General features: G+C 41.8%; 1 protein-coding gene across 4 annotated transcripts in view; it reads right to left on the bottom strand.

The window, feature by feature from the left end:
- Positions 1-664: 664 nt before the first annotated feature.
- Positions 665-22,329, bottom strand: part of TACC1 (transforming acidic coiled-coil containing protein 1) — a 102,660-nt gene continuing 80,995 nt past the window's right edge. For 2 of the 4 annotated variants that reach the window (XM_069766861.1, XM_069766860.1), the window contains exons 7-13: positions 17,918-18,010; positions 10,924-11,000; positions 10,795-10,838; positions 9,453-9,613; positions 9,258-9,364; positions 5,450-5,570; positions 665-4,685 (exon numbers count right to left, since the gene is read on the bottom strand). In XM_069766861.1, the coding sequence (XP_069622962.1) occupies positions 4,617-4,685; positions 5,450-5,570; positions 9,258-9,364; positions 9,453-9,613; positions 10,795-10,838; positions 10,924-11,000; positions 17,918-18,010 (672 nt within the window). In that variant the 3' untranslated portion in view covers positions 665-4,616. The remainder of the gene's footprint in view (positions 4,686-5,449; positions 5,571-9,257; positions 9,365-9,452; positions 9,614-10,794; positions 10,839-10,923; positions 11,001-17,917; positions 18,011-22,329) is intronic. The other 2 variants (XM_069766864.1, XM_069766862.1) reach the window with 1 other exon arrangement.

The following is a 22,329-nucleotide window of genomic DNA, read 5'->3' as shown; positions in this document are numbered from 1 at the left end:
GACTATTCTTCGATCGATCACTCTGTTCCTTCTGTCACTGCTCAGGATCTCGCTATCCTCGGTCTCCTCTCTCGATAAGGAAACCCACGTTATTCGGCACTGCTTGGGCATTTTCTCTACCTTTTCTGATGCTCCAACAGGAATTGTCTCTTGTCTCTTTAGCTTAACCCCTCTAACTATGGGCTAGTCAAAACCATTAACTAACTTTGCCGGTTTATCTGTTGCTGGGCAGACTATAATACCAGCAACACAACGCATTTCACTTTACACATCAAAACACTTTTGCAATGATACCAATATTCTTCAAAGGAAAACATATGTCCATCTCCTTACAATACAAAAAGGGTTTACGAAAGTTATGTATTGCGAGTTTATGTTTCTATGGTGGGAAGTATTTTACATACAACTCATTGTTCCAACCAGAGCTGAATTTTTATGCTTGCTGAAGGATGCCGATTAGGGAATTCTATTCAGGCAGCGGTTTGATGGAATATCAAGGACATTAATGACATGACCGGTGTACAATAGCTAGATTCTTTCTTTTCGACATTTCATTGAAAATCTTATTTCTTTTCTTTTCTCAACATTATGAGTAGCAGTATACTTTCATGACAATTTTGAACCCCCCCAAAAAAAAAAATAAAAATAAAATAAAGACCCGGAGTCATATCTGAAACACCATTTATACATACACAAACAAACAAGGAAAAATATATATATATATATGTCTTCATATATTAGTCAATGCATCTTGTCTGTGTGAGAATAGTCAATTATCTGCACATATATAAAAAAAGATCTGCTGTATATAAAATATACTGCGGTTAAATATATATACGTTTATGGAGCCAGATTGTGTCATCTCAGAACAGGCTATAGACCTCGCAAAAAGCAGAACGGCTATTTGGCTTCCACATCTGGAAAAAAAATATATCCTTTCATACATATTTATTTTTGCAAACAAGGATAGCAGCAGAAAATATATGACCTTTAAATAGGTCACCGTCATTCTTGAAGTAAGGCGGGGAGGCTCAAAAAAGAGGTCTAATATTTAGGGAAGAAAAAAAAAATCAACTTTTTCCCCCCAGAAATAGCCCCACTCTTGCACAAAGGATGTTACTGGTATTGCAGCCTGATTTGCTTGACTGGGTATGACGTGTAATACCAGGCAACACCTGTAAACATGAGTGGTGCCGATTTTGGAAGTTTACACTTCACGCTCCAATTATGGAAACTTCTTTTAAATATGTGTAATTAAAAGCTAAATAAAACATGGGCACAGCTTCATACTACCATGTAAGCTACAAGGGCAAAAGTTGAGATGAACGATTATAAAAGTGTACGAAAAGTTAAGGTTTATTCACACTGCGTATCCCACACCCATACAGTAGCATAGGGTGTATGATATTCATAAAAAGTGGGGAAAAAATAAAGAAAAACTTATTGACAGACATATTCATGGTTGATGCCAAAAGGGAATTCTGCAGTGTGAATATTCAGATAACTGGGAAATAAAAAATTGAGCGAGTTAAGACCATCTCCAAAATCTAAACTTAAAAAGGACCCGTCTTCAGGTCAAAAGTGACTATTGTTTGCACTTATTTTATTCTTGCTGCTCCCTTGTGGGTTTTTTTTTTTGTAAATCCGACATGGTTCCAGAGATCGAGACCTTTTTATACAATGTGACCAATATGCAAATTGCGCAGATATCACAAAGGGGGTGTGGTTCCCAGAGCAATTATGCAAAGCAGCCTAAAGGCACACCCCAGAGGATCCAGTGAGCAGTACCCACTGCGTAAATACCAAAAATAATAGCATTTTGGATGCAGTGAATAAAAAGTTCCATACCAAGGGGAGCAGCAAAAATAATTTTTGAGCAAAAATGGACACTTTTGACCTGTTGATAGGTCCTCTTTAAAGTAAAACATGGCTGCCTTCTTCCAAAAACATCTCTTACAAAGGTTGCAGCTCTTGTTCCCTTCAATGGAGCTGAGCGAGCTGCAATAGTCAACACAACTTGTAACCAGGAGACCATTTGGTTTTTTTGGAAAAAAGCAGTCAATTTTTTAAATTTTTCTGAACTACCCAATTAAAGGGTTAGGTGATGCCAAAATCCTATCTCCATGTGCCCTATTAGAGCATATAAACAGCACCGATAAATGTTCTCCACTCAGAACAGAGAGAAGAGGGTCTCTCACTCTGGAGGAAGAGGGAGCATGTCCATGTATTACATGGTCAGCCATTCATTTCAATGGCTGCTATGTAATTACACATTTTCCATACAGTGGCTCCTGCAGGAAAAATAGAACGGACCTGGGACTTCTCTTTGGAAGACAACTACGTTAACAAGATTCCAAAACATTTTGTAGGTTCATTCGGCCTACTTATAGTGGATCATGTCAGCCTAAAGGCCTACTTGGAGATGGTGTCCTGATCCACTCTAGAATATCCAACAGAAGGAATATTTTCCTGATAGAAGAGAAGTCAAGATTATATCTGAACTTCATGAGTGTCTTGGTGATGGTCCTTCATAAAAAAAAAAAAATCATAGGGTAGCTTACTAAGCCTAACCCTAGAAGGGAAAAAAACTATGGCGCATAAAGATCTTACGACTAATGGAGGCCATGTGCCATTTGGCCCGGGTTTGTGCAAAAGTACAAGCCAAGTTGTTAAAGTCTCTTGGTAAAGGGGTACGCCCATTCTTAACTGCCCTTATCCAACACTCAACACCAAAGCATTGGTACAGTCAGATTTCTTTAATGAAGTTCTTCAAGAAAGTAATAAAATGGCTTCTGTCAAGTAATTTAAACACCAGCAATGCTAGACAGGTGTCAAGATGGTAAGCAGTCTGAAACAAACACTGTTCCAGAGACCTGACAGAAGAGCTGTATCATAAACAACTGTACCAGAGCGGTTGGAGAAGAAATAAATCTCTCCCTATGGCTGACTGAACAAGGACAACCGAGTTTGGAGAAAAAAAATTCCTTTGTGCTTAATCAGCTGAGGAGAAGATTTATTTCTTCTGATGTCACAGCCCTTCTAATCGGCTCATAGAAGTATGTGTGCTAACAATACAGTTTCTCTGTCAGTTGAGACACAGGACTCCGAGAGCTGTGTTTTTTCAGACTGCACCCAACATCACACGTGACTAGGATGGACTACTGTATGAATTACTTAACAGGCCATTTTATTACATTCTTGGGGAACCCCTTTAAGGCGAAAAGAAAATGGTCTGTCAATATATTTAGGAGGTTGAAATGCATGGCTTATGTAAGCGTGTAGACATCTGCTGTATGCCACCAATACTTGGATCAAACCTCATCCAATCCCAGTAGTTACAGACAAATCCCATTCTGACCTTACAGATCTAAAATCATACTTGCCAACTTCCCCATAACATCTGGGAAGCTACATGAATTAGTTGCCAGACATGGCAAATCTCATGGACATGGCCGAAACACCTCCTAGAAGGTAGCACTTTGGAAAGGTTCCTTGAAAGAGGCTCTGGGATGCTCAGATGGAGCCTTGGTGTTCATGCACATTCTGGGGACAGGAAAAGTGGGTCTGGTAAAAGGGACATGACCACGAAAAAAAAAACCCAGAAACCTCCTGGACACATGTCCCTGAAAGTTAGCAAGTATATCTAAAAGTCATCCTCTTTCCGTCTTGTCTTGGATACAGCAGAGCCATGAATAAAATTGTACTTTGGACAACCTATTACTAGACTCAGTACTATCTAGTTCAGTGAAGGAGGTGGAGCCACGATAAGGAGGATCTTACCCACTGCTCCACCTTTTAATCAAATGTATAAGTATTGGATCTCTTTGAAGACCATATGTAGGGTTTTTTTTTTTTATCTTTATGATGTAAGGTATTTGATGATCCTTAAACTAAACTTCAAGACTTCTCTTTAAAGTTGTCTATTGGACCAGCCAATAGGGTATGATCATCCTCGTCAGCACAGTGCTTAATCCTACCCAATCCGCTTACGAAAAGCTTAGATGATGCACATTTGCATCAGTGAGGGTGAAAAAGAGTACAGTGATATTGGAATTTACATTAACCCCTTGATTAGCGATGGGTCCAAAAATAAGATTGCCGTGCATGTACTGTTAACGCCTCATGTAATAAGCAATTAGCAGGAGTCAGTTGGGGAGAATAGTTATAGCAAGTCCCCAATAGCTTTGCAGATATACTGCATAGTACAATTCTTTCTGCACAGGTTACTAATGCTGCTCCTAAGAGGCTTACAATATCCTAGTTGCCATCAGCTCGTTAATAAATACTCCTCGTAATGAGGGCTCCACAGTGGGACCATACAGTAAGTATACCTGGGTTATTGACAAGCACAGTGCCTGCAGCACCTATCATATCGATGCCAATATATGACAATGTTACAGCCTGGTACATGGGCAACACAGGTTTGGTACCAAAACAAGAAGAGTCCAAAGAAATTCAAGAAATATACACCAGGAATGTTCCTCAATCCAGGAGAACTCATTATACGCCATGTAGGAAGAAGGAAAATCCAACGTCTTAGACAGGACTCATGCTGTTCAGGAGCCACTAGATGAGGAGTGGGCTAGGATGGTCTTTGCGAGGAGATGGGAAAGACATTAGTCACTCTTTCCCATCTTGGCGATTAGCTCATCACAGATCTTTGTCAGTTCTTCGATCTCTTGGTTCTGGAAAAAAACAGATAAAAGTTCAGCCAGTGGCAGTCAGATCACTTCCATTAAATGTTAGAAAAGACGACCCACCATAACTAATACACTTTTGGAGAAACTCTAGGGAATGTCTCAGAAATGATAAATTAGACTACGAGGGGGGATTAGAGTTAGTACAAATTGTTAAGTAGGACCAGGATCATCGGTCTCCTCCGTAATCTGTGGTTGCTGTACGGGAGCCCTGAGAACCGCCTCTTCTCTTGATTAGCCGGCATGGCACATCATCATGGAGCGATAACCATGCAATGCTTGGAGTTAGGAGGAGGCTCTCAGGGCTCCCGTCCAGCGACCACAAACTATTAACGTGGCCAGTGGACCTAGTCCTGCAAATAGATTCACATTGAATCTGGTGGGGATGTTAATACTTTCACTGGGGTACTTCAAGGGTAACTTTTCTAGGTGCCAAACCAAATTAGCTGCATATTATTGGGCTGTAAAGGAGAAGTTGCCAAATGCTGCCCCTGACATCACTTGACAACACCTGACATCATGCTCAAATGCTCTGACATCACTTCCTGCTCTGCAGCTATTGGCTGAAGTAGCACCTCATAGACGTCCTGCTCTGCTCGGCCCCTGATATTAATAGGAATGCTTGAAAATACAGAAGTATTTGCAAACTGTTCACACTTCATAAAAAGGCCAATGTCTCTAGAACTGTATGGTAGATAAAAAAAACCCAGAAAACAAAACCTTAATGTGTACATGGTACATAGATTCAGCACCTTCTGTTGCAGCGCTCTCTCCAGTGACTCCACTTTCATCTGTTCTTTCCTTAGTCCTGCTTGTAAGGCTGCACTCTCCGCACTGGCTTTGGTGCGAACCTGCGCAATCTCCTCATTGGCTCTGAAAAAAAACAAACGAGCAAAAGATTAATTAGTGATGTAAATCCTCGAAAGTGGACGGAAACCAAATCCGCAGCAATTGGGACACGAAGTATTTCACAAAATTATCTAGTGCCCAAATATTAGAGACCTTTCCTCAGCGTAGGTTATTATAAGTGGCTGTCCAATGAAAACAAGTAATTACCTATCCACAGGATAGATTATTGATCAGTGGAAATCTGACTGCTGGGACCTGCACCGATCGGGAGGACGGGGAACTTTTATCCCTGTTTGAATGGAGTGGTCGGTTGGATGCTTGACCGCCACACCATTTATTGCCCATGGGGCTGACGAGCGCTGCACTCGCAGCTTTTTCTAGAGATTGAATGCAGCGGTGGTCAAGCATCTGACTTCCAGCTCTCTTTTGTAGCAAGGATTAACATTTCCAATTTTGCAGATCAGTGCAGGTCTCAGGGGTTGTACCCACCGTTTATAGATAGCAGTCGGTGACTGGGGGGCGCCATATCGTATCATACCAGGGTGCCAACCTCCACAGCTAGGAAGGGAATTTGTTTAGGGCAATTCTAGTACTCAACCCATGTCCTTGTTTTGTCACCTCATTTTTTAATTTTCTATGTATAATGTATACCCGTTTTTAATTGAAGATTAATAAAAGGTATTTTTTATGGGTTATAGAATCGGTTGTACAACCCCTTTCAATGTGAGATTGGGGTTGGTCCGAAACCATAAATGAACCCGGTCATCAGCCTTTGACAATAATGAGACTGCTGAAAATGAGACTGCTGATGTCTGCAGAACAAGAGATGTCAGTCTACTATGAGGCGAGAGTGAAAACTACAAGAATTATGCTAGAATATAGACCATTATATGAAAAAAAACATCACCAATTAAAAAAAAAATAAACATAAAACTTGACAATCACGGTCCAATTTTGCTCCTCGAAGGCAAAGATTGCAGAGATTTTCAACATTTCTGATGATCTAAAAATGGTTAAAAATTCACAGAGGTTTTCCAACAGAGGAGGATCTTAAACCGAGAAGCTATAAAAGCGGATCACAGGCTTTGTTAAGATATCTCACAGAACGTGATCAGCTTTAGGCTATGTTCACAAGTGCGATACTGTTAAGGATAACAGGTCGGAGACCACACAGATCCCACCGCTGCCACCACTTAAAACAGGGCTGATCTTCAGATATTTATGGGATGTGGCTGGTCCTTAGAAAATGATGAGATCCCTAACTTTTCCATTATATCTTCCCCTTGGAGGTCCCAGGCGAGAGATATTATGGTCATGTTTCCCATCACGATTTTATCCATCCATAGAGAGGAAACAGTGTACATATCATCATCCTCTGCCTGATATTAATTTGGAAGTGTGACCGTAGCCGCCCAGTGACTTAAGACAATGCGGTATGGAATAACGGAGCTCATGTCACTTGGGAGCCAATGGCCATAAATCTGTCACCTCCCTTATTCTTAGGGAAGCTTGGGATGGAATTTGTGTCTGTGATGTATGTACAGTCACATTCCCATTTTTTACCAAATCCTAATGGAAGGCAATGGAGGTCTGTTCTGGCTGACTTTATTTTAATGACATTGACATTTTTTTCAAGATACTCTCAAAAGTAAAAATAATCAGGAAATAAATTGATCCTCTGTGTTTGCCAGTCTGCAGGATTTTTTTTGCATGTTTTTGAAACTTAAAAACTTTTATGCATTTTTTTTATATATTTTGCAGGCACTTTACCTGCACATATATTGGTGGGTATCCTTAAACCATAGCCAATTAATCGAGACAATAGAAAAGTGTGCAGCTCAGGTAGCAAGAGCGCACCGCTATAGCTCGAATATGCAAACAAAAAGGAGTGCGGATCCAGTAGAAAGCCAATGACTTTCTATTGTAGCCATACTCTGCTCCGTGTGCATACTCGGGCAGGAGCAGTGCGCTCTTTCCACCTGAGCTCCACACTTGTCTAACATCTTTTCGGTAATCCGTGGGATTCTCAGGACCTGAACTGCCACAAAATGTACCAGCAAAAAAACAAAACAAACATAACTTTCCTCCCTATAGCCTTGTCAAATTTCCACCCAATTGTCCTCTAAAAATATTTTAGAGGGCCAGCAGTAATCAGTAAACTAATCAAGATCTCCAGGACAAGTGTTGCTATATGTTAATAGCTCCTGCTCAAAGAGAGGAAACCCCTCTGTGATGTCCATATTCCCTAATAGGACATATGAATAGAACGGTCTTGATGGAACATCTAAAATTAATGTAACTCGCATATTATTCCTTCTACTTTTATCTGAGAGAGAAAAATGAGGGGGAGGATCCATCTGTAGGTAGGGATGTGCCGGGTACATATAATACTCCACTCCCTTCTCTTTTGATAAGGTTTTAATAGCTGCTATGTGCCTAATGTATATAATTTTATATTGCATGTACTTGTTAAATAGGGAAAGTGTAGTTTGGACACTAGAGGTGGCACAATAATGTGCATAGTCATAATCAGAGGGGTCAGCTGCAATTAAGGGAGGACTTCCTGATTAGAGGGAGAGGGGCCAGGGTGCCTGGACCACCAACACGGGCTTAAGTGTCCAAGGGTAAGAGCAGCGATCATGCAACGTTTATTAAGAGAGAAGCCCAGCCATCCACAGCTTTGGGCCTGAACAGCAGTGGCCAGTACAACAGCAGAAAAGGAGAATCAAGACAGAGACAGTGACCTTACGGGGACACAGGTAGCTCCATGATGTGGCAGCTTATAGCTTGGGTAGATGCTCTCAGTACGGGGCGAAACGGCTGCTGAGGGAACTCCCAGATTCAGTGAGCTTAGAACAGGAGTACCCTGGGTCACCATAAAGCACAGTACAGAAGGGCAGGTCGCTCGCCAAGTAGCAACTAGATTCAGAGAAAGAAATTCTCTTCTTTGGGGCGAAACAAACTAAGGAAGGTCTAACCGTTGCAGAGCTGAATTGGGAGGACACTGAGGAACTGTGCGGCACGGTCCGACCCGGGTGGGTGCTGTGTGACAGGAAGGAAAGTGCAGGGAAAGAAGAAGAGATGTGGACTGCGAATCCTGTTGTAAATGCTGTGAAGAATCTGGATGTGCTGCGCAAAGGAAACAGTAAAGTTGTTTATTTGAAAGTTGAACAGGACTGTGTATCAATATTTATAACAACGACTGATGGGAGCCTACAGCAAAGCAGAGGTGACCTTGACGGCGCAGAAAGCGGAGCCACAGGTATGCAAAGTGATGGACAATGTTTTCCTGTAATGGGAGGCCAGGGTACAGAAACACCGGAGTGCTCGGACATGACTATGGCTCTGGTCTTGCTCCTTAAATGCAGAATCACACACAAGTTTGTGAGAAGAAATAGGCTTGACTGACCTTCGTGAAAGGTTCAGGAACGGCAGGTGGCAATTTAACATTATACCTTTAAACAATTAGAAGTAATTTGTGCTGCGTGTTTCTTAATTGGACTGTTTTTTTTTTTTAATTTGACTTCTATCTATCTGACAATAGTTGTATGTGCGTGGGGGATTTATAGCCATTTGTCATCAGTTTGTGTGCAGTATATGAACCAGTGATAATGGACCATATTGTCATGTAGAGGTATATTATATTTATGGCATCCAGAACGCTTTGGCACTTAATAGATAAACGACCTAGAGGATTATAGGATCACTCACTTGTTTAGTTTCTCCTCTGCGTGGACTTTCAGGGCCTGGTACCTCAGTTCTTCTTGCTTTACTCTTGCCAAGTAATCTTGTGCGCATTTCTTTAGAGCCTCTTCATTCTGGAATGGTAAGTTGGTAAATTAATGAGATTTGTTTTATAAATTAAAAAGTTAAACGATAATATATCTCAGTTATTCAATAAGTCACCTTCTTGAAGCCTTCGAGGACACCCTTGAGATTCTCGTATCTCCTGAAGAGGTCAGACAAGGATCTTTCCACTGAGTTTAAGTCCGCCAGGGCTTGTTCCTTCTCTACGGTGACCTGTTGTAGACTCTTTTGAGAGGTCATCGTACTCCGCTGCTCATCTTCTACTCAAAAGATGTGCATATGACAGAACATTACATGGGGCAGAAGTATTTAAACAAGGATGTAAAGGTTGGGTGCCAAGAGAAGCCACTATAGAGGGTCTTTGAGGGACAAAGATATACACCCATATGTCATGTATTTGGAGGCATTTTTACAGTGGTCTTTGAAAACTGTACTTGCCAACACTCACAGAATATCTTGAATGCTCCCAGAAAAAAAAAATTGAGAGACCTCTGGGGTTCCCAAATATTAGCAAATCTCTTGGGTGCCACAGAGGCCACCCATAATTCAGTGCTTCTAGAAAATTTCTGGAGCCACGACATTCATTTTCACATTCATTGGGCAGGGAATGGGGCATGGAGGATCTGTGAAATGGGTGTGGACGGGCCATGGCTTCTAAAAAAGGGCAGAGTTAAAATATTGAAGAGCTGCAAACCACCATTCTCCAAGATTAAAGCCTAGAAAAATTGACACGCAAACCCACAACCTCGCTTTCAAATCAGTAAAAAAAAAGTTGGAAAACTGATTGATTTTTGGCACCAGATTTATCAAAAAGACAGTTTTGGAGGCTATAGTGACAACTAATAAACCCATAATTTTGTGGTTTATAATGAGAGTTAAAAAAAAGACCTGTCACCAGCGCAGCATTTTCAGATGTTCCCTTGAGTATTTCACTTTTTCTCATTTTAAAATCCGCCATACGGTTCCAGTGATATGGGCCTTCTCATCTAGTGCTAATTTTTATGATCTTTACATGATCTTTAGGGATTATGTCTCAGGATCCTCTAGGGCGTGTCTTTAGGCTTCTCTGCATAATTAACCTGTGAGCAACGCCCCCCTTATAAATTCCATAAAAATTATCAAATAAAAAGGTCCATATCTTTGAAACCGTGTGATGGATTTAAAAAATAAAAAAAATAAACTGAATTCTCAGGGGAGCTGAAAGAATAAAATAAGACCAAAAACTAAAATCACTTGTGCCCTGGTGACAGGTCCTCTTTAAAGCCTACTTGTGGTGTTTAAGAACCATACATCTGCACATATTTGTTCTGTCTCATGGGCGTCATTACAGCCTCCTTTCAATATCCGAAGTCACTTCTAGGTGATGCAGCTAGGACCCCTTTTCATCACGGGTATCATGGCTTCACCACCCATCTATAGGGAGCGATATTATAGGACTCACCAATCATCTGTGCAATAGTTTTCTCATATTCAGCAACAATTTTCCTGTAAAACAAAAAGGATACCGCTGAGCATAATGTCGTCCATCACCGGTTGCATCCCATAATACATATATAGACAAGAACAATACCTCATCTCCAGCACCTCCGCATGGCTCTGCTCATACTTCACCTGCCAGTCCTTGGCTTCAATCTCCTTCATAATGATCTTAAGACAGAGAGATAGGAGTATTAATCACCATGTCGGGTGTATATTGGAATATACGACCATCATACGCCAAGCAGCAATTCCACATATTTGTATCATAAAGATGGAGACGGTCAACCCAATAGTAAAATATCAGCGGTTCATTTTGAATTTACATTTCCCTTTATATCTACAGAGACCACACTGATGATGGATCAGTACATGGAGAGTCTTGGTTTAAGTGTGACATCAACGTCTGTGTGGAATTGCTGTTTAGGTGCAGATATGGAATAAGTTATATCGATATGATCACATATGGGTCCAATAAAATGCACATGTTAAGCAGATGTCCACGAGCAACAAATACGCACGATGATCAATGGTCAAAACTAATACTACAGTTAATTGGTATTATAATGGTACAACAGAACTTTAGAGCGACAGGAGAGCACATACAGGCTGTGGAGCAGGTTCTGCTGCATGGAGGCCCGAAGGGAATGTGAGCCTGCCTTCTACGGGGTACCTGTATATAGAGACCCCCATACATATTAGACTAAAGATGGTCCAAAGACACCCATAACGGAGAACCATACTCCCTGACAGAGGACATTGGGCAGCTTTATTTCAAATGTCCAATCCTTTTGTTTTCCAAGAGAAGATGCTGTCAGAGATGTCTGGTAGCTGCTTTATCTGGCTCTACATTGTAAACACATGAACGCTCGACCCTACAAGTGTCAGCAGAGATGACCATCAACCAAATAAATCTTTGACATTATCACATGTGTATGGCCAGCTTATGAGAAGAGAAGGCAGATGGAAAGAAGTACAAACCCTTGTACACGTTGGTTCAGCCCACCGATTTTGGTGGAACAGGACACTCAGCTAATGTGTATCTCTCCCCCGACATACGAGGGGCGATCCAAAAGTAATGATAATCAATACTAAACACAATGAATATAGTCAAAAAATAAATTTATTTTTCTACGGGAAGAAAAACATTAGACTCGAACAAAGACGACCCAGGAAAACATACTCAGAAGGGAGGTAAGAACATTTCTAAAACAATCCACAGTGAGGAGATTGGAACAAAACAAAATCCTCTAAACTGCATGCTCGCAAACGCCAGAAGCCTGACAAACAAGATGGAAGAACTAGAAGCAGAAATATCTACAGGTAACTTTGACATAGTGGGAATAACCGAGACATGGTTAGATGAAAGCTATGACTGGGCAGTTAACTTACAGGGTTACAGTCTGTTTAGAAAGGATCGTAAAAATCGGAGAGGAGGAGGGGTTTGTCTCTATGTAAAGTCTTGTCTAAAGTCCACTTTAAGGGAGGATATTAGCGAAGGGAATGAGGATGTCGAGTCCATATGGGTTGAAATTCATGGAGGGAAAAATGGTAACAAAATTCTCATTGGGGTCTGTTACAAACCCCCAAATATAACAGAAAGCATGGAAAGTCTACTTCTAAAGCAGATAGATGAAGCTGCAACCCATAATGAGGTCCTGGTTATGGGGGACTTTAACTACCCGGATATTAACTGGGAAACAGAAACCTGTGAAACCCATAAAGGCAACAGGTTTCTGCTAATAACCAAGAAAAATTATCTTTCACAATTGGTGCAGAATCCAACCAGAGGAGCAGCACTTTTAGACCTAATACTATCTAATAGACCTGACAGAATAACAAATCTGCAGGTGGTTGGGCATTTAGGAAATAGCGACCACAATATTGTGCAGTTTCACCTGTCTTTCACTAGGGGGACTTGTCAGGGAGTCACAAAAACATTGAACTTTAGGAAGGCAAAGTTTGACCAGCTTAGAGATGCCCTTAATCTGGTAGACTGGGACAATATCCTCAGAAATGAGAATACAGATAATAAATGGGAAATGTTTAAGAACATCCTAAATAGGCAGTGTAAGCGGTTTATACCTTGTGGGAATAAAAGGACTAGAAATAGGAAAAACCCAATGTGGCTAAACAAAGAAGTAAGACAGGCAATTAACAGTAAAAAGAAAGCATTTGCACTACTAAAGCAGGATGGCACCATTGAAGCTCTAAAAAAACTATAGGGAGAAAAATACTTTATCTAAAAAACTAATTAAAGCTGCCAAAAAGGAAACAGAGAAGCACATTGCTAAGGAGAGTAAAACTAATCCCAAACTGTTCTTCAACTATATCAATAGTAAAAGAATAAAAACTGAAAATGTAGGCCCCTTAAAAAATAGTGAGGAAAGAATGGTTGTAGATGACGAGGAAAAAGCTAACATATTAAACACCTTCTTCTCCACGGTATTCACGGTGGAAAATGAAATGCTAGGTGAAATCCCAAGAAACAATGAAAACCCTATATTAAGGGTCACCAATCTAACCCAAGAAGAGGTGCGAAACCGGCTAAATAAGATTAAAATAGATAAATCTCCGGGTCCGGATGGCATACACCCACGAGTACTAAGAGAACTAAGTAATGTAATAGATAAACCATTATTTCTTATTTTTAGTGACTCTATAGCGACAGGGTCTGTTCCGCAGGACTGGCGCATAGCAAATGTGGTGCCAATATTCAAAAAGGGCTCTAAAAGTGAACCTGGAAATTATAGGCCAGTAAGTCTAACCTCTATTGTTGGTAAAATATTTGAAGGGTTTCTGAGGGATGTTATTCTGGATTATCTCAATGAGAATAACTGTTTAACTCCATATCAGCATGGGTTTATGAGAAATCGCTCCTGGCAAACCAATCTAATCAGTTTTTATGAAGAGGTAAGCTATAGACTGGACCACGGTGAGTCATTGGACGTGGTATATCTCGATTTTTCCAAAGCGTTTGATACCGTGCCGCACAAGAGGTTGGTACACAAAATGAGAATGCTTGGTCTGGGGGAAAATGTGTGTAAATGGGTTAGTAACTGGCTTAGTGATAGAAAGCAGAGGGTGGTTATAAATGGTATAGTCTCTAACTGGGTCGCTGTGACCAGTGGGGTACCGCAGGGGTCAGTATTGGGACCTGTTCTCTTCAACATATTCATTAATGATCTGGTAGAAGGTTTACACAGTAAAATATCGATATTTGCAGATGATACAAAACTATGTAAAGCAGTTAATACAAGAGAAGATAGTATTCTGCTACAGATGGATCTGGATAAGTTGGAAACTTGGGCTGAAAGGTGGCAGATGAGGTTTAACAATGATAAATGTAAGGTTATACACATGGGAAGAGGGAATCAATATCACCATTACACACTGAACGGGAAACCACTGGGTAAATCTGACAGGGAGAAGGACTTGGGGATCCTAGTTAATGATAAACTTACCTGGAGCAGCCAGTGCCAGGCAGCAGCTGCCAAGGCAAACAGGATCATGGGGTGCATTAAAAGAGGTCTGAATACACATGATGAGAGCATTATACTGCCTCTGTACAAATCCCTAGTTAGACCGCACATGGAGTACTGTGTCCAGTTTTGGGCACCGGTGCTCAGGAAGGATATAATGGAACTAGAGAGAGTACAAAGGAGGGCAACAAAATTAATAAAGGGGATGGGAGAACTACAATACCCAGATAGATTAGCGAAATTAGGATTATTTAGTCTAGAAAAAAGACGACTGAGGGGCGATCTAATAACCATGTATAAGTATATAAGGGGACAATACAAATATCTCGCTGAGGATCTGTTTATACCAAGGAAGGTAACGGGCACAAGGGGGCATTCTTTGCGTCTGGAGGAGAGAAGGTTTTTCCACCAACATAGAAGAGGATTCTTTACTGTTAGGGCAGTGAGAATCTGGAATTGCTTGCCTGAGGAGGTGGTGATGGCGAACTCAGTCGAGGGGTTCAAGAGAGGCCTGGATGTCTTCCTGGAGCAGAACAATATTGTATCATACAATTATTAGGTTCTGTAGAAGGACGTAGATCTGGGGATTTATTATGATGGAATATAGGCTGAACTGGATGGACAAATGTCTTTTTTCGGCCTTACTAACTATGTTACTATGTTACATAGTCTCCTAACAAGTCTATACATTTAGTCCATCTCTTTTCTAAACTTAGAATTCCCTTCGAAAAAAATTCTTGATCTTGACCCTCAAAAAAATCCCCAACAGCGGTTATCACGTCGCTATTGTCGTCAAATTTCTTGCCCCGGAGGTGTTCCTTGAGCCGAGGAAAGAGAAAGAAGTCACTGGGGGCTAGATCTGGTGAAGAGGGGGGGTGTTCCACCAGTTCAAAGCCCGCTTCTTGAATGGTAGCCATGGCAACAGCAGCTTTGTGAGCCGGCCCTTGGTGAAACAACATTCCAGCCCGCAGTTTGCCGCGCCTTTTCTCCTTGATAGCCTCCCGCAATCTTTTTATTTGTTCTGCGTAGTAGGAGCCCGTAAGGGTACCGTCACACAGTGCCATTTTGATTGCTACGATGGTACGATTCGTGACGTTCCAGCGATATCCATACGATATCGCTGTGTCTGACACGCAGCAGCGATCAGGGATCCTGCTGAGAATCGTACGTCGTAGCAGATCGTTTGGAACATTCTTTCGTCGCTGGATCTCCCGCTGTCATCGCTAGATCGGTGTGTGTGACACCGATCTAGCGATGCGTTCGCTGGTAACCAGAGTAAACATCGGGTTACTAAGCGCAGGGCCGTGCTTAGTAACCCGATGTTTACCCTGGTTACCAGCGTAAATGTAAAAAAAAAAAAAACAGTACATACTTACATTCTGGTGTCCGTCAGGTCCCTTGCCGTCTGCTTCCCTTCACACAGACAGCTCTCCAGCGACCAACGATGCCGAGGTCCCCGGGTAACCAGGGTAAACATCGGGTTACTAAGTGCAGGACCGCGCTTAGTAACCCGATGTTTACCCTGGTTACCAGCGTAAAAAAAAAAAAAAAGTACATACTTACCTTCCGGTGTCTGTCCCTTGCCGTCTGCTTCCCGCACTCACTGACTGCCGGCCGTAAAGTGAAAGCAGAGCACAGCGGTGACGTCACCGCTGTGCTGTGCTTTCACTTTACGGCCGGCAGTCAGTGAGTGCGGGAAGCAGACGGCAAGGGACAGACACCGGAAGGTAAGTATGTACTTTTTTTTTTTTTTTTTACGCTGGTAACCAGGGTAAACATCGGGTTACTAAGCGCGGTCCTGCACTTAGTAACCCGATGTTTACCCTGGTTACCCGGGGACCTCGGCATCGTTGGTCGCTGGAGAGCTGTCTGTGTGACAGCTCTCCAGCGACCACACTACGACTTACCAACGATCACGGCCAGGTCGTATCGCTGGTCGTGATCTTTGGTAAATTGTATAGTGTGACGGTACCCTAATAGTGGCTCCCTTCTCCAAATAGTCCACCATAATAATTCTTTCAGCGTCCCAAAAAACAGACGCCATAACCTTCCCTGCTGAGCTTGACACTTTGAATTTCTTCGGCGTCGGTTCGTCGGCTCGTTTCCATGTCATCGATTGTTGTTTAGTTTCGGGATCAAAGTGGTGGATCCAGGTCTCGTCCATGGTCAAAAAACGTGACAAAAAATTTTCCTTGTCTGCTTGGAACTTTTCGAGATTTGCTATTGAAATGTCAGCTCATTTCTTCTTTTGTTCGTCGGTTAACATTTTTGGCACCCAACGCGCGGAGACCTTTCTCATATGCAATTCTTTTGCAAGGATTCTTTGAATACTGCCATATGAGATCCCGGTGACCTCAGCTACATGCCTGATAGTCACTCTTCGATCTGCCAATACAACTTCTTCAACTTTTTTCACGTTTTCTTCATTGAGGGACGTGGATGGGCGTCCTTCACGATGTTCATTTTCCGTCGATGTTCTTCCCAGCTTAAATTCCTTGGCCCAGCGTGCAACTGTGGAATATGGAGGAGAAGAGTCCCCCAATGTTTCCACCAAGTCGCTGTGTATGTCTTTGGTAGTCATTTTTTTCAAGCAGAGGTATTTGATGACAGCTCTGAGCTCGTTTTTTTTCCATTTTGATGTTCACTCCTCGGCAGTTCATATTCAAATGAATGTAGCTCCCGGGAATCGTGGTCTATTTAAGTAATTTTTTTTTCCTGGACTAGTGGGTACCTAAGAGAGAAGAAAACATTTTATTTTAATTTCTGTGTGCAATAGAAATAACCGATTATCATTACTTTTGGATCGCCCCTCGTATGATGTTCGGGGACTTAAGGATCAGGAAATTTGAATTAAATTGCCCAATACTTTTTTGTCCTTCAAGAACACAAGTCATTACTAGATGAGTTTGGCAGAGATGTATTTAGCTCCCCCCATAGATAATACATGAGCACTTGGCTGAGCTGAGTGTACATACGTATAGTCGGGATTGGTAGCGGTCCTCCACCAAATCTTACAGCTGGTCATACACAGTTGACACTCGAAGGCTCGCTCTTCAGATTCCCCCATACACAAGATATCAGCTCAACAGAATTTACTATAGCAGAACCAGACGACTGTATTCCAACTGCCTGATCCTTATGTGCCCCGATATAATCCGATGGGGGACAGTCGCCATACACATTAGATGGCTAGTCGATCCATCAAAAATTGGCAGGTTCTGCAGACTTTTTTCCAGTGTGTATGGAGGCTATAACACACGACATCGGGGATAGGACTACACAGTCTTTATTTGTAGTCTGTAACCATAGAGGAACATAAGTGTGTATAGGGGCTGGATATGCGAAACGGTAGATCTCGTTTCCGTTTTTTTTAATGCTGCGAGATACAGCTAGACGCAACCACACAACACATGTACATCCCCAGCCTTAGCATGAAGCAAAAAAATAAATAAAAATGTGAAAGCGATCACAGGACTATGACACTACTATTTCTCCACCTCCCTACAGGGTGGTGCGCTCGCAAAAAAAAAAAGCCACATTCTGGTCAATGAGGTCTCTATGGAATGATGACAGATGTGGATCCACGTAGTCCTAGATGGAAGTTACCTCCTCTCGGATGAGAGTAAGCACCGCAGCTCGGTCACTCAAGTAGAAGGCGTCCAAGGGATTTTGACTCCCTAAACCGAGCGAGCTGCTGCACTGAAGAGACAGAAAACCCTTGCTTCACTCCATCTGGTTATCAAGACTTTAAAAAGAGGGTTTCCCAGTTTTATGCACCCAAAGCTTCATTATTATATCATCAAACACTCTGCCATATAATTTGCATTTTAAGTCTTTGACATTTTCTAGATCTCTGCTTGCTATCAGCGCTGATAAAATGCTTTATCCTAGAGTCCAAACTATTGCCTAGACTGGAAGAAATTATGGTAAATTCTCTGACCTGGGCCTGTAGGGATTTTTATCCTACAGATGTTATTAAAGGAGATGAGAAAAATTAAAAAACAGGAAATATAAAATAAGAGAAAAAAAAAAATCACTACTGTAAAGGAACAGGAGGAAATGTCCTGTATGTGTCACCGTGGTATCTTTTCTGAAAACTCTTTCTTCTGTCCTCTTCACTTGCTGCAGTGTACCAGCCTGAGAATCCAGCTCTTTAGCTCACAGAGGATTGTCGACACTAGACAGATCACAGGAATTCCTCAGCACATTTACTTTAGGCTATAGGCTCATTTTGTTCTTTTATCTTAAGTTTTGCCTGTTAAATGGCCATAGAGTGAGTATGCTCGTACACAATGCACGCAAACGAGCTTATGTTCCGGCTCATTTCGTTGGTTTTGCTGTAGTTTCTTGCACTTTGTACAAACAATGGCATGACTCCAACTGTTTGGGCTGGACATTTCATCTATATAGCTTCCCATGGTCAGGTGTATGCACAGTTGGGACTCAATCCGCTCTGCCCCATCTACATTGAGGTCGGATGAAACAGAGAGGTTTAATACTAGAGATAGGACTATCTTGATTGGGTACACCGTGTTGCAGTGGGATGGCTTTTACACCTTCTTGATCAAAATAGTGTTAACCAAGTACCCTGTGATATTTACATTCCAATACTATTAACTTACTTACTATAGGGTATACACACGTGGTCAAAATTGTTGGTACCCCTCGTTTAATGACAGAAAACCCACAGTGGTCACAGAAATAGCTTGAATCTGACAAAAGTAATAATACATTTAAGAAAAATCTATGAAAATGAACAAATGAAAGTCAGACATTGCTTTCCAACCATGCTTCCACAGAATAAAAAAAAAAATAAAACTCATAAGTTAAGGGTACCATTATTTCTGTCCAGGCCTATTTTAATATTTTGTTGCACAACCTTTTGAGGCAATCACACGATTCCTGTAACTGTCAATGAGACTTCTGCACCTCTCGACAGGTATTTTGGCCGACTCCTCAAGAGCAAACTGCTCCAGTTGTCTCGTGTTTGAAGGTTGCCTTTTCCAGACGGCATGTTTCAGCTCTTTCCAAAGATGCTCAATAGGATTTAGGTCAGGGCTCATAGAAGGCCACTTCAGAATTGTCCAATGTTTTCCCCTTATCCATTCTTGGGTGTTTTTAGCTGTGTGTTTTGGGTCATTAACCTGTTGCAAGACCCATGACCTACGACTGAGACCAAGCTTTCTGACTCCGTGCAGCATATTTTTCTCTAGAATCCCTTGATAGTCTTGAGATTTCATTGTACCCTGCACAGATTCTAGACACCCTGTGCCAGATGCAGCAAAGCAGCCCCAGAACATAACAGAGCCTCCTCCATGTTTCACAGTAGGGACAGTGTTTTTTTTTTATATATGCTTCATTTTTCCATCTGAGAACATAGAGCTGATGTTCCTCGCCAAAAAGTTCCATTTTTGTCTCATCTGTCCATAGCACATTCTCCCAGAAGCTTTGTGGCTTGTCAACATGTAGTTTGGCAAATTCCAGCCAGGCTTTTTTGTTATTATTTTCTTTCAACAATGGTGTCCTCCTTGGTCGTCTCCCATGAAGTCCACTTTGGCTCATACAACGACGGATGGTGCGATCTGACACTGATGTTCCTTGAGCTTGAAGTTCATCTTTATTCTGTTTAGAAGTTTTTCTGGGCTCTTTTGTTACCATTTGTATTATCCGTCTCTTTGATTTGTCATCAATTTTCCTCCTGCGACATCCAGGGAGGTTGTCTACAGTCCCATGGATCTTACATTTCTGAATAATATGTGCAACTGTAGTCACAGGAACATCAAGCTGCTTGGAGATGGTCTTATAACTTTTACCTTTAACATGTTTGTCTATCATTTTCTTCCTAATCTCCTGAGAAAACTCTTTCCTTCACTTCCTCTGGTCCATGTTGAGTGTGATACACACCATGTCACCAAAAAGCACAGTGAGTATCTGTAGCCCTATATACAGGCCCACTCACTGATTCCAAGATTGTAGACACCTGTGATGCTAGTTAGTGGACACATCTTGATATACCATTTCCCTTTGCCACATTATTTTCAAGGGTACCATCATTTCTGTCCAGGCCTATTTCATGAGTTGTATTTATTTTTCTTACATTCTGTAGAAGCATGGTTGAAAAGCAATGTCTGACTTTCATTTGCTCATTTTTATAGGTCTTTTATTTATTACTAGATGGTGGCCCGATTCTAACGCATCGGGTATTCTAGAATATGAATGTCCACGTAGTATATTGCCCAGCCACGCAGTATATTGCACAGCCACGTAGTATATTGCACAGCCACGTAGTATATTGCCCAGCCACGTAGTATATTGCCCAGCCACGTAGTATATTGCACAGCAACGTAGTATACAGCACAGAGCCACATAGTATATTGCCCAGCTATGTAGTATATTGCCCAGCCAGGTTTGTCACGGTTTAAAAAATAAAAAATAAACATATACTCACCTTTCCGAAGGCCCCTTGTAGTCCACGGCAGCTTCCAGTCCCAAGGTTGGTATGAGCGCAGGACCTGTGATGACGTTGCGGTCACATGACCGTGACGTCATGGCAGGTCTTTCTAGCGCAGGCGCGCAGGGCCTGTGATGACGTCGCGGCCACATGACCGTGACGTCATGGCAGGTCCTTCTCCCATACCATCTTTGCCACCGGAACCTGCAACGGAAGATGGCGGCTGGCGTGAGCGACTACGGAGGGTGAGTATAGTAGGTTTTTTTATTTATTATTTTTAACATTACATTTTTTACTATTGATGCCGCCTAGGCAGCATCAATAGTAAAAAGTTGGGGACACACAGGGTTAATAGCGGCAGTAATGGAGTGTGTTACCCGCGGCATAACGCCGTCCATTACCGCCGGCATTAACCCTGTGTTAGTGGTGACCGGAGGGGAGTATGCAGGCGACAGGCACTGACTGCGGGGAGTAAGGAGCGGCCATTTTCTTCCGGACTGTGCCCGTCGCTGATTGGTTGCGGCAGCCATGACAGGCAGCTGGCGAGACCAATCAGCGAATGAATAACCGTGACAGACAGAAGGACAGAAGGAAGTGACCCTTAGACAATTATATAGTAGATTACTTTTGTCAGATTCAAGTTATTTCTGTGACCATTGTGCGTTTTTCTTTCATGAAACGAGGGGTACCAACAATTTTGACCACGTGTGTATACTAATTTTGTTTTTATCTTAGGTTTTGAATGTACGCGCTTGAGGATCCAGCTCTTTAACTCGCACAGGATTGCCTAGATTGGATGAATCACAGCAATTTCTTAGCAAATTTACTTTCAAGAATCAGAGATTTTGAAAATGGAGATGAATCGAAAATACAGATATAAAAACCATCTTTTAATTCTAAATTTATTTGTTAATATATTTATTTATTAAGCTACATGACAGCGACACTGCGAGATAAGCCACGTTCCCTAATGACCTTGAAGGGATCATCTTATTAAAATGTGTTTCTGACAATGCTGAGTCGTCTAATTTGTCCTAATCTGCAAGTATAAAACGCATGAGGCGAGACTGGCTCTGTGGCGCCCCTCGCTGGTGCCCTATATGACTGACCCATGATGAGAAAATGTAACCTGCCGATTACAATATTTTGTTTGTTTTACATATATATGTGGTTACATGTTGTCATTGGCTGATTTTTAGGGCATGTGTGGATTTTTTTTTCTAATCTTCAGCCTTCCTTATGTGACGTGGATCTGTAGAATATTTTTTACCTTGGCATGGCGTTAAAGGGGTATTCCCATCTCCATGATCCTATCCCAATATGTAGTAGGTGTAATAATAATAATATTAGCAAATACCTCCAATTAGAAGTGTAGCATAGTTCTTCTAATTCGCCAAGTCCCTTTCCTCATGTGCAGGCATTGCAGGACCTTAAGTATCCATGGTTACGACTACTAGCAACTAGCTAACTATCACTACCAGTGGCCGTAACCATGGATACCTAAGATCCTGCAATGCCTGCACATGAGGAAAGAGCCATAGCGAATCAGAAAAACTATACTACATTT

Source organism: Ranitomeya imitator, chromosome 4 (assembly GCF_032444005.1).
Source record: "Ranitomeya imitator isolate aRanImi1 chromosome 4, aRanImi1.pri, whole genome shotgun sequence".
Taxonomy (NCBI): Eukaryota; Metazoa; Chordata; class Amphibia; order Anura; family Dendrobatidae; genus Ranitomeya; species Ranitomeya imitator.
Note: the sequence above shows the minus strand (reverse complement) of the source record. Positions and strands in the feature narration are given on the sequence as shown.